We start from the raw sequence: 13,476 nt of genomic DNA, 5'->3' as shown, positions 1-13,476 counted from the left end.
ATAAAGAGTTCAAGGTAATGATCATAAAGGTGTTCAGTGCACTCAGGAAAAGAATGAATGAACATAGTGATAAGTTTAACAAAGAGAAAATATAAAGAAGAACCAAACAGAGTTAAGGAATACAATAACTGAAATTTAAAAATACGCTAGAAGGAATCAACAGTAGGTTAGATGATACAGAGGAGTGGATTGGTGAATGGCAAGACAGAGTAGTAGAAATCACCAATTCAGAACAGCTAAAAGAAAAAAAAATTTTTTTAAATGAGGATAGTTTGAGAGAGGCCTCTGGGACAACATCAAGCATAATAACATTCTCATAGGGGTCCCAGAAGGGGAAGAGAGAGAAAGGGGCAGAGAACTTACTTGAAGAAATAATAGCTGAAGGGGCTTCCCTGGTGGCGCAGTGGTTGAGAATCTGCCTGCCAATGCAGAGGACGCAGGTTCGAGCCCTGGTCTGGGAGGATCCCACATGCCGCGGAGCAGCTGGGCCCGTGAGCCACAATTACTGAGCCTGCGCATCTGGAGCCTGTGCTCCGCAAGAAGAGAGGCCGCGATAGTGAGAGGCCCGCGCACCGCGATGAAGAGTGGCCCCCGCTTGCCACAACTGGAGAAAGCCCTCGCACAGAAACGAAAGAAATGAAGACCCAACACAGCCATAAATAAATAAAATAAAAATTAAAAAAAAAAAGGATTCTTTCATATACAAATAATATTAAAAAAAAAAATAGCTGAAAACTTCGCTAACCTGGGAAAGAAAACAGACATCCAGGTTCAGGAAGCACAGAGAGTCCCAAACAAGGTCAACCCAAAGAGGTCAACACCAAGACACATTATAATTTAAATGGTAAAAATGAAAGATAAAGAGAGATCTTAAAAGCAGCAAGAGAAAAGCAACTAATTATATAGAAAGAATTTCCTTGAGACCATAAGCTGACTTTTCAGCAGAAACTTTGCAGACCAGAAGGGAGTGGCATGATATATTCAAAGTGATAAAAGGAAAAAACCTACAACCAAGAATACTCTACCCAGCAAAGCTATCATTCCAATTTGAAGGAAAGATAAAAAGATAAAACAAGCAAAAGCTAAAGAATTCAGGGCCACTAAACCTTTTAACAAGAAATGTTAAAAGGACTTCTCTAGGCAGGAGAGAAAAGGCCACAACTAGAAAGGGAAACTCTCACTGATAAAGGTAAACATACAGTATTGATAGTAGATCAATCACATATAAATCTAGTAGGAAGGCTAAAAGACAAAAAAGTAGTAAAATAACCTATATCCACAGTATGTAGTTAAGGGATACACAAAACAAAAAGATGTAAAATATGATGACAAAAACACTAATCGTGGGGAGGGGACTAAGAATGCATGGTTGTTATAATGCATTTGAACTTGAGATCATCATATTTAAATAATTAAATATATTTGTACATGTATGTACATGTATATATGTGTGATTGAACCTCATTTATTGTTGTTTTTATGAACCTCATTGTAACCACAAACATATTATAGATACACACACACAAAAAAGAAAGTAATCCAAATATAACACTAAAAAAAATCATCAAATCACAAGGGAAGAAAGCGAAAGAAGAAAGGAACAAAAAAGAACTACAACAACCAGAAAACAACTAACAAAATGGCAATAAGTACATACCTATCAATAATTACTTTCAATGTAAATGGACTAAGTGCTCTAATCAAAAGACATAGAGTGGCAGAATGGATAATATAGACAAGACAAATACACACACACGCACACACACACACACCTGTGAGAGACTTCAGTTCTAAAGACACACAGACTAAGAGTGAGGGGATGGAAAAATGTATTCCATGGAAATGGAAAGACAGCTGGGGTAGCAATAGTCAGACAAAATAGACTTTAAGACAAACACTATAACAAGAGACAAAAAAGGACATTACATAATGACAAAGGGACCAATCCAACAAGAAAATATAACAGTTGTAAACATATGTTCACCCAACATAGGAGCACCTGAATACATACAGCAAATATTAACAAACATAAAGGAGGAGATTGACAGTGACACAATAATAGTAGGGGACTTTAACACCCCACTTATATCAAAGGACAGATCATCCAGAAGATTGAAATCATATCAAGCATCTTTTTCCACCACAATGCTATGAGACTAGAAATCAACTACAAGAAAAAAAACTGAAAAAGCAAACACATAGAGGCTAAGCAAAACACTACTAAACAACAAATAGGTCACTGAAGAAACCAAAGAAGAAATTTTTAAAATACCCGGAGACAAATGAAAGCGGAAACAAAATGATTAAAATCTATGGACTGCAGCAAAAACAGTTCTAAGAGGGAAGTTTAATGGCGATACATGCTACATCAGGTAACAAGAAAAATCTCAAATAAACAATCTAACCTTACACCTAAAGGAACTAGAAAAAGTACAAACAAAGCCCAACATTAGAAGGAGAAAAAAAAAGATCAGAGTGGAAATGAAATAGAGACTAAAAATCAGTTTAAAAGATGAACAAAACTGAGAGCTGGTCTTTTGAAAAAAATAAGCAAAATTGATAAACTATTAGCCACACTCATCAAGACAAAAAGAGAGAGCCCAAATAGATAAAATCAGAAATGAAAGAGGAGCAGTTACAGGCAACACCACAGAAATACACAGTATCATAAGAGATTACTACAAATGATTACATGCCAATAAAATGAACAACCTCGAAGAAATGGACAAATTCCTAGGAACATACAATATTCCAATACTGAATCAGGAAGAAATAGAAAATATGAACAGATCAAATATCAGAAATGATATTGAATCAGCAGTCAAAAACTCCCAGAAAAAAACATTTAAAGAAGAGTTAACACCTATGCTTCTCAAACTATTCCAAAAAATTGAAGAGGGAGCAGTTTCCAAACTCATTCTGTGAGGCCAGCATCACACTGATACCAAAACCAGACAAAGATATCACACACACAAAAAAAGAAAATTACACGAATGAACATAGAACATACAGGTTGGGCTGGGCTGAGGGGCTTTCAACTGCCCCTGGGGGCTGGCTTCCCTGTGGTTGCACAGGTGGGTCTGCTCGCTATAAGCCTGGATGTTGGAAGGAAAGAGGCAAAAAGCTCTTTGTGGCTTCTGGCTCTTTTCCTGCACCTGGGAAGGAGTAAAGGAAATTGGACAGATCCCAAAGCTCTTGGAGGCCTTTCTGAAGCTCTCAGGATTTGTAACCCTAGAAAATCCAGGCCACTGAACCTTTCCATGTCTTCTGCTGGGGGCACCCTAGGAGTGAGGGGTCCAAACCCAGCCTTTTTATTCCTTCTTCCTTCAAGTCATTCTCTAACCCCTTTTCCTACAGAAAGGAAGGGACTACAATTGCTTAACTTTTCTGTTCCCCACAAGCTTTCTGAACACTAGTTCATAGGTACCACATGCCGTAAAAGTGTCACCTGGACTCCCTGAATTAATAACCCAAGGATCTTCCCAGGATTCTTCGAGCAGCTTCCTTGCCTCTTCTGCACACTCATCCTTCCCACTGCTGACTCCAGAGATTCAGCTTCAGGCATGAAACTAACAGAAATTGTAGTCGCCTAAGTGGAAACCCCCCTCTCCCGACTTTTTTTTTTTTTTTTTTTACCATTTATGCCCAAATACGGTGCAGTAAAATGATTATGCTATCATTAAACATATCCTGTGAACTTTTTGGTAGGTTTTATTTGATTGCAACACGGAAGTCAGTTGCAGTCCTTGGATGCTGAGGCATCACACCTATGCTTCACCCAGTGCGACTAGCCACTCACCACTTTAAAAAGCGGACTCTGCCAGTAATCACAGATGATTTTTGTTTGAGTATTTGGTTTTGTGACTGTGCTTGTCATGCCCTCCTGGTGCATCTTTCTCTTTCTTTGAGGGGTTCCGAAGGTGACCCTTTTGTAAGAGTTTGTTTTGGTTTTTTTTAATAAATTTATTTATTTTATTTATTTATTTTTGGCTGCGTTGGGTCTTCATTGCTGAAGTTGCTGAACGCGGGCCTTCTATAGTTGCAGAGAGCGGTGGCTTCTCTTGTTGCGGAGCACGGGCTCTAGGCACACGGGCTCAGTAGTTGTGGTGCACGGGCTTAGTTGCTCCGCGGCATGTGGGATCTTCCTGGACCAGGGCTCGAACCTGTGTCCCCTGCGTTGGCAGGCGGATTCTTAACCACTGCGCCACCAGGGAAGCCCCCATGTAAGAGTTTGTTAATACGACATGGAACAGATCGTTTGGACATGAGAACATTAAGTCAGTGAGTGAGGATTAGAACCAAGTTAAGATGGATGCTGTCTTAACTAGGCCTAGTTCAATTATTTAATTACATTGTGCTAACTATAACAGCTTATTTGTCTTGCAGAACGTGCCTAAGCCTGGGCACAGGAGAACAGACTCCACCCACAGCAGCAATGAGTCCGAATGCACCTTTAGCTCTGAAATTGCAGAAACTGAAGACATTCCATCGAGGACAGAGGTACATTTTAGACTCCTGTCAGTAAAAGTAAGATATGCCCATTCTGTTACTAACAGAGAACATTTTCTTTGCAGAGAGGACCCCATTTGTCCATAAACGTAACATTTGTTTTATGCTGTTTATTCTTCATAAGTGACTTAAAGGTGCTTAATTAGCTGTGTGCATGCATACTTATTGCATATATTTTTTGTCAGTAAACATTTTAATTTTCATTTTTAATGTAATTTTGAGGATCAGATTTTCCCTTCTGTAATTCCCTTTTACACCTTAACATGTTCTATGTGCAAAAAACATAGCCTGTCTGTCATGAATTGATTTCAGACTGAGGTAAATTATTTGAAAAGTAAGCCCTCTGTCCTAGAATATTATAAACACCAATGCCCAAGAGTTTAGCAAAATTGCTGCCTGTTTGATGATAGTTTGTACCAATGTAATTCTCTCCCAAAAAAATGCATGAAAAACAGCTTATAAATCTGCCTTAGTGTTTTGTGTTACATGGTTTGAAATCAAAATGACATGTTACTGTAGCTTCAAGAGTACAGTGACTTTAAGTTAGATTGTTCCCAAACCAATTCTCAGATCTTCTTCAAATATGACATTAGTTTCTGTAATGGGTAATTCAGGCACAACTCTTCTATTTTTGTATCATATTCTGAGAGAATGGCCAAGTCAGAAATAGACTGCTTCTGGCAGAACAGCTGAAAAAAATTGAATAATTCTTTCCTTTCTTGTCTTAGTTCCACTTGGGATGAAAAGTTTCTCCATCTCATTCTGTTCCTTTTAAAGAAAAGTGTCATATAATTGGACTCATACATAGGAGAGGGCTAAGTTGCTGGCCCAAGGTCACAGCTTGTAAGTGGCAGAGCCAGTATTCTAACTGAGGCTTGTCTGTTCAGAGCTCCACACTCTACCTCCTCGCACTCAGGGGTTCTACACTGCGGTTCTCCAGTCCCATTTCTGTCTACAGATAACATTAGGCTGGGGACATTGATACAGCAGTATGGCCTATATGTAGCAGGACGGAGGTTGTTCAAGTTATCTATTGTTGTGCAGCAAACCATCCCTGACTTTAGTGGTTTCAAACTACAGCAATTCATTATTGCTCACAGTTCTTTGGGGTTTGTGGTTTTTTGTTTTTTATTTTTGAATTTTTGAATTTTATTTATTTTTTTATACAGCAGGTTCTTATTAGTTATCCATTTTATACATATTACTGTATATATGTCAATCCCAATCTCCCAATTCATCCCCCACTCCCCCCCTGCTTTCCCCCCCTTGGTGTCCATACGTTTGTTCTCTACATCTGTGTCTCTATTTCTGCCTTGCAAACTGGTTCATCTGTACCATTTTTCTAGATTCCACATATATACGTTAATATACAGTATTTGTTTTTCTCTTTCTGACTTACTTCACTCTGTATGACAGTCTCTAGGTCCATCCACGTCTCTATAAATGACCCGATTTCATTCCTTTTTATGGCTGAGTAATATTCCATTGTATATATGTACCACAACTTCTTTATTCATTCGTCTGTCGATGGGCATTTAGGTTGATTCCATGACCTGGCTATTGTAAATAGTGCTGCAATGAACTTTGGAGTGCATGTGTCTTTTTGAATTATGGTTTTCTCTGGGTATATGCCCAGTAGTGGGCATTACATTTTTAAACTCAAAACTCTTATATGCTTTACCTAATTTTTACTAGTAACAGTTTTTGTCAGGGTCTCTATTCTTTTCAAGTTTTCTCCAGATTCTTACAGATTTGAGGGGAGGGGTAACCTTTCGTTTCTGTTCTCACTTGTTTTCTGTCAAGTCTTTTCTCAAGTTAAGAGATAGATTAGAGTGGGATTTGGTACATTTTTCATCTTTTTTGAATAATGAAGTGTGAATTGTGCTCCAGAAATCACCTACAGATCTTCGATCATTGTTAGTGTCTGTCATGTGCACTGACCACCAACAGTAGGTCATACACTGGAAGTCTTCTCTCAATAATGAGGAAGGCTGTTGACTGAACTAGTCATGCTTGTTGCTTGTGACTACGTGCATGCATCTGAGATGTGGCTGGCTTTGGTTAGTTCTGTCTTTACCATGGGACAGACTACAGTAACTCTCCTCCTTGGGACTGAGTCCATAACCTTAGCCTCAATCTCTCTGTGTTTCAGTTTCCTCATCTGTGAAGTGGCAATGCTATTATTATCTTACTTTATAGTGATATTTTGAAGATTAAATGAGTTAATTTTTATAAAACACTTGCAGCAGTGTTGATATAGTAAGTGTTCAATAAACAAAGGTTTTTGCTCTAATAAACAGGCTTCCAATGACCACCCTACAATTCTGACTGGGTGTGGCCAGGATCAGAAAGATGGAAATCTATACAACTAGTAATAGAAAAAGAGAGATTGATTATCAGAAGGGAAAGTGTGCAGGACGTAACTTTGTACTTCGAATTACTTATGACTTGCCGGTTTGCATTTCTTCCTGCAACTACCTCTGTAATGGCCAGGTTTACAAATTGCCCCTTTCAAACTAAAGGAAAACTTTCAACTCCTATGTGTAATATTCCCAAGTAGCTCTTTTAGAATCCAGTGGCAGGAAAATAATGGGATCACTCTTGTTTATGAATTGATTTTTTAAAAATTAAAGCAGATAAATTGTTTTGAAACAAAGAATTCCGACCTTAGTCGTGTAATAATAGCAAAATTTGATGTAAAAATAAAAGATTAATGGCTCTCTAGTCACAAATCAGAAACCTGTGATTGGTTGTTCACAAGACACAATGACACCTCCATTGCTGTTTTTCTCTGAAGAACTCACCTGCCAGCTCCACTTGCCTTGTAGCCCTCCCACACTTCCAGCATCTTCGTGGTTTGGGGTTATTTTTTTGGAATCATTGCTTCTCCACGCTCTGTAATGCCCCTTTCTTAGTAGCCATTAACTAATTATCTCAGTTCTGCTACTGCTGTCGAGCTTTCTCATACCTGTCAAATCCAGGGAAAGCGTCACCATGACTTTCTCAGCTAGTGTCAGCAGTAATTCCAGAATGACTGCCAGGCCTGTCATGGTAATTTTGTGAACAAATTCTGTTATCTTCCTGATTTTCCTCTAATGAGAGACTGTTGCTATTTTTTAGATTAGTTTTAAAGCTTCACTTTCTTGGAAAAGCCCTACATGACAAAGTCCTAACAAAGGAAAGAAAGCAAAACAAAACCCCAGACACTTCCCTAAGCCAGATGGCCCAAACTTCCTTCTTGCTTACGTGGCATAGAGAGGACAATATCTCTTTGATTATACGTGTCATTAGGGATAAGAATGGGCACCACTTGGAGCTCTCTTAATTACTAATCATTATGCCTCAATTTTTGCAGTTGTCAAATGTTCCTACCTATAGGTACAATGATGAAATATTACATTCATTCATAGAACGAAGGCTTCTATCATAGTGTGAAAAAAGGATTAAATAGTTAAAAGTTTTCAGGGATACATACACGATTAATAGAGGAACAAACATTAAAATACATAAGATAGAATGTTTACATTATAAATAAGCTAAAGTATAAGTATTTGTGGGATGTATAGAAATGAGTTTTTGTATGAATGAAATTCTGTGGTAATTTCATGTTCAGGGAAGATGTTACCTCTGTTCTACTAAGTCAGGACAGACTTTATGGTGAAGGTCATATACCTAAACTTTTTGTTACTCTGAGCAGTGCAAAAGTGGACAGATGGACTTCCCTGGTGGCGCAGTGATTAAGAATCCGCCTGCCGGGCTTCCCTGGTGGCGCAGTGGTTGAGAATCTGCCTGCCAATGCAGGGGACATGGGTTCGAGCCCTGGTCTGGGAAGATCCCACATGCCACGGAGCAGCTGGGCCCGTGAGCCACAACTACTGAGCCTGCGCGTCTGGAGCCTGTGCCCCGCAACGGGAGGGGCCGCGATAGTGAAAGGCCCGCGTACCACGATGAAGAGCGGTCCCCGCACCGCGATGAAGAGTGGCCCCCACTTGCCGCAACTACAGAAAGCCCTCGCACGAACCGAAGACCCAACACAGCCATAAATAAATAAATAAATAAATAAAGTAGCTATTAAAAAAAAAAAAAAGAATCCGCCTGCCAATGCAGGGGACACGGGTTCGATCCCTGGTCCGGGAAGATTCCACATGCCACTGAGCCCGTGTGCCACAACTACTGAGCCTGCGCTCTAGAGCCCAAGAGCCACAACTGCTGAGCCCTGTGCCACAACTACTGAAGCCTGTGCACCTAGAGCCTGTGCTCCACAAGAAGAGAAGCCAGCACAATGAGAAGCCCATGCACCACAACAAACAGTAGCCTCTGCTCACTGCAACTAGAGAAACCCCATGCGCAGCAACAAAGACCCAACACAGTCAAAAATGAATAAATAAAAATAAATAAATCTATTTTTTAAAAGAAAGTGGACAGAAAGAAAAAGACCAGGTCTAACTAGTTTGTAGATAAATATTTTGGTAGATATTTATCTACCCTGACAGCCTGTAAATGCCCCACTTCTTAGTTTAGTTGATTCTTCTTAGGTGTTGTTTTAGAACTGGAATAATACTGAACTTAGCACTACCAAGAATTCACAAAAGATCAAAGATTGCTCATGAATATAAAAATTATTCAACCTCATCAAAAGACAAAGAAATATAAATTAAAACAATAATGAAATACCACTATTGGTCTACCAGCTGAGCCAATTTTTTTTTTTAATGATAACAGTCATTGCTGTTCCAGGCAAGTTGGTGGTTGCTGATGGAAGTATAAACAGGCTTAACCAATTTAATAGACTTAAAAACATTAATGTTTAGATATTTATGTACTAGGATGTTTATTTTAGTATATTTCAATAGCAAAAAAATTAGAAATAACCCCAGTGGTCACCAGTAAGATAATAGCTAAGCAAATGATGGTACACATGTCAATACAGCCATTAAAAATTGTGCTTTCAAGTATCATATTATAAATTTGGAAAACGATTGTAATACGATGCTAAGTTTTAAAGACAGTACAAAATTATAATGAAAGTATTATTCCAGTTATTTAAATTTATTTTAAAAAAGACTGGACAAAAATTGTGGGTTTTCTCTGGATATGAGATTATGCTTACAGTTCTCTTCTTTGTACTTTTCTTATTTCCTAAACTTATTTTGCTTTTATATCAGGAAAAAATATTTTTTAAAAAATTGACAATTGGAAATATAAGATCTGCTGATCAGTTAAGAATTATACTTCGATCATTTAATTAGATAAATAAGTTGTTGTTACCATTCTCTTTCTCTCTCACAAAAAGAGGCTCTTTATCCTCTCCATTAAATCTAATGATACAATTCTTTCTCTTCTTACCTCATTAAACATTCAAACCTAAACTAAAGAAACTAAAACAATTATGGAGCCTCCAGAATTTCTATGATGGTGGTTAGGGGTTAATTATTTCCTTTTGCTTAGCTTTAGTTAGTGTATCTTTATTTATCCTACTAGTTCTCCCTGTGACTCTGTTTTAGAACCAATTGACACGTTTTTAAATGCTATTAGGTTATCTTTCAGTTTATTAAGGGCTGTATATATTTGGGTTTTTTAGTTTTCTCTCTGACCTCAGTATATTTATGCTAGCATCTCACCTTTTCAAAAATCATTTTTCCTAATTACAAAAGTAGTAGTACATGCTCATTGTAAACAATTCAAATATAGAAATGTGTGAAGTAGAAAATGAAACTTTCCCACAGTACCTCCCATTCTCTAAGATAACCTGGATGGCCTTCTAGATATTTGTATGCCATGTGCTAGGTACACTTAAAAGTCACGTATATTGGGTTTTTTTTTTTTTTTAAGAAAAATGAGATACTATCCTGCAACTTGTTCATTTCACTTAATACTTTTATCTAGAACATATTTACCTACTCGTGTAGATCTACTTCATTATTTTTAACAGCTATAAAACACTTCATAGTTTGGCTATACCATAATTTATTTAAGCAACTCTCCTATTGACCAACATTTGAGTTCTTTTTAGTTTTTTGCAATTACAAAAAATATTACAGTGAACATCTTTCCCCATATATTTTTGTGTACTTGTGTATTTGTGTAGGATTAATTCTTAAACATATATTGCTATGTTTGTCCTATGTTAAAGAATATACAGACTTAAATTTTAATAAATACAGCTAACTTGCCCTTCCAAAGGACCTACTTATAACTTCCACCAATATCTTATAAGACACTGTTACTAACACATGGCCTTTTTAATCTTATTAGTCTTTGCCAGTATGATAGGGGGAAAGTGGTACCTCGCTGTTGTTTAATTTGCATTTCTCCATTTATTAGCTGGTTGGATGTGTTAGTTGTATATTCTCTGGCCATTTATATTTCTCCTATAAGTTTGCCTGTTTCTCTATTGAGCTGTTCATCATTGGCTTTCATCATTTGTTTCTCATCATTCTCTGGCCATTTATATTCTCCTATAAGTTTGCCTGTTTCTCTATTGAGCTGTTCATCATTTTCTCATTGGCTTGTACATCTTTCGAACCATCTTGACCATCTTCTGATTTCTGGGGTTTAGGAGCCAAGCGAGAAGAAGGTGCCTCTGGACATGTCGTTGTTCCTCAAGCTCCAGAAGCGGGTCACAGAGCTGGAGCAGGAGAAGCAGGTGATGCAGGATGAGCTGGACCACAAGGAGGAGCAGGTGCTCCGAAGTAAGGCAAAGGTGCGCAGTGCTCTCCCACCCTAGGGCCACGGCAAACCGAGTTCTGCAGTCTCCTCTTTAATGGCAACTCAGCCCAGAAGTACTTTAACTTTAACCAAGTAGATTTTGGTTCAAGTAGTGAGGGCTTAACTCTCCTCACTCTTCTCTGCTGAGTCAGGAAGTATTCTAAGAGTAAAAATGAGACAATTAAAATATAACTACTTACTTATAAAGTTTTTAACTTTGTGTGTTTCCCTAGGAAGAAGAAAGACCACAAATTAGAGGTGCAGAACTGGAATATGAGTCACTCAAGGTAATGGGAAGTTTCAGCCCAAGACTTTGAATATCTTGTGGCAAGAGACCTGCTCAGAGCTGCTTTCTCTCAGAGAACATCCTTAAGGGTACCTGAGACCCTAGCTTAAGGCTTATTCAGGCATTAGTTGTAGCCCTGTGTCATTCCCTTTTTAAAATTCTCTTTCATGTAAGCTAGAGTTCAGTCTAAGCAGAAGCAGGAGCAGTAGCTGCCATTTGAGGCTGTAGAAGGTAGTAAAGGACATGGACCCAGGTGACAGACTGCCTGGGTTCAAATGCTAGATCTGCCACTATATGGCTGTGTGCAAATCCTCCTTTCTGTGCCTTGGTTTTCTCATCTATAAAGTGGGAGTAATGATGATATGTATCTTATAGGACTGTCATGAGGATTATATGAAGTAATTCATGTAAACTGCTTAGAATAGTGCCCAGCACATCATAAGGACCCAACAAATGTTGGCTGCTGTCATTATCTTCATCATTTTAAAATACAGGCACTTTACACATCAGCCTTAATTTTTAAAAACAAGCCTGCAAGTAAGCATTTAAATTCCCATTTTATAGATGAAGCAATTGACACTAAGAAGTATAAGTAACTTCCCTAAGATGACCCCACTAGAAACTGACAGGAAGGGAATTTGAACATTGGTATCTCTAGCTCCAAACCCCATGCTCTAACCATCAAACCCCACTGAAACTATGTGTTTGTAGAGAAAGACAGTTTCCAAGTATTAGCTCAGTGTTTCTCGAAATGTGGTCCCTGGGCCATCTGCATCAACATGACCTGGTAATTTGATGGAAATGCAAATTTATGGGCCTCACACCAAACCTATTGAATCAGAAACCATGGGGGTGGCACCAAGCCATCTGTCCTCCGGGTGATTCTGATGCACATTAAAGTTTGGGAAACATGGCTTCAGAGCTTAGGTGTCGAAGTAAAGACATTCATACGTTTTCAGAAATAGCAATACGAATCTGATTACCAGTTGGTAGGAGACTGGGGATAGGAAGGAGCATTCATTTTCACATGAGAATGGACTAATTCATGAAAGAAAGGGTTATAAATTCTTAAACTAGGGGAAAAAAAGGACTTTAAATAGTCTTACTATAACATGTTGAAAGGTCTAATATGGTGCTACAAACTTAAGATTGCTTCTCTGGAAGAAATGGTAAAATATTTTATCTTTGTATGGAAGTGTTTCACTTCCACTATCATAAAGCCTTAATGTCATGTGCTAAATAAATCAGCATGGTGCTTTTAAATGCCCGTCTGCTTCACTATTTCCCAACCAGTATCCTATGACATTTGTATTTTAGGGTCAGTGAATAGAGTTTAGCGTCAGATCTCTATTCTGGGTTCCACTGCCGTTGTTTGAGCAGAGCCTACAAAGGGCAGCACTAACTGGTGATGGGAGGATGGCTGGTAGTATGTGAAAGTATGGAGATGGTGAAGGATGTGTATGTCCATCTAGATGACTGACGGGAGAGGTCGCCCATCCTCTCCTCCTGCTTCTCAAGGCTTCTGCCAGCAGCTTCACAAGCATGTCACACAGGAAAGAAGTTTCAAAAATATATTGTTTGTTGTTATTGAAACACTATAGAGAATTTTACTAGTTTAAATGCTATGTAATTTTTAAATTAGAAGTTAAAAGCCTAAAATTTCAGTGGTCTTTCCCCTCTCCTTTACAAAAGAAATAAGAGGGTACTACTCAACACTTCAGGGATCTGGTCTCTGAACCATTCATTGGCAATAACCTGACCATTTGGACCTTCATATTTATGCTTGTATTTACCCATAAAGAAAACCTGGGCTTCTTAGTACTGAGATAAACTCACCCCTTAGGACTCAGCATTCTCTTCAGGCCTGTGAACACACCCTGGGTGGCCTGGAATAAATTTGATTCTGGAATTTAGGTTGATGAAGCAAACTACCATTCACCTTGCTCAATTCCACTTGACATTGACTTTCTTAA

The 13,476-nt window shown here is 38.3% G+C and overlaps 1 protein-coding gene and 1 long non-coding RNA gene across 5 annotated transcripts in view; one reads left to right on the top strand and one right to left on the bottom strand.

Moving 5' to 3' along the window:
- The window catches only part of MYO5A (myosin VA), a 201,216-nt gene that overhangs the window by 145,700 nt on the left and 42,040 nt on the right, over positions 1–13,476 (top strand). For all 4 annotated transcript variants that reach the window (XM_082387993.1, XM_082387992.1, XM_082387991.1 and 1 more), the window contains exons 25-27: positions 4,387–4,500; positions 11,069–11,212; positions 11,451–11,504. In XM_082387993.1, the coding sequence (XP_082244119.1) occupies positions 4,387–4,500; positions 11,069–11,212; positions 11,451–11,504 (312 nt within the window). The remainder of the gene's footprint in view (positions 1–4,386; positions 4,501–11,068; positions 11,213–11,450; positions 11,505–13,476) is intronic.
- Positions 5,847–11,098, bottom strand: LOC309626868. Its single transcript, XR_014243459.1, has 2 exons — positions 10,980–11,098; positions 5,847–10,892 (listed from the first exon to the last, which is right to left on the bottom strand). It is a non-coding gene; the product is annotated as an uncharacterized lncRNA (long non-coding RNA).

The sequence above is a fragment of the Balaenoptera borealis genome (genome assembly GCF_965194805.1).
Source record: "Balaenoptera borealis genome assembly, chromosome: 3".
Taxonomy (NCBI): Eukaryota; Metazoa; Chordata; class Mammalia; order Artiodactyla; family Balaenopteridae; genus Balaenoptera; species Balaenoptera borealis.
The sequence above is the reverse complement of the archived record's forward strand: the minus strand, read 5'-3'. Positions and strand labels throughout refer to the sequence as shown.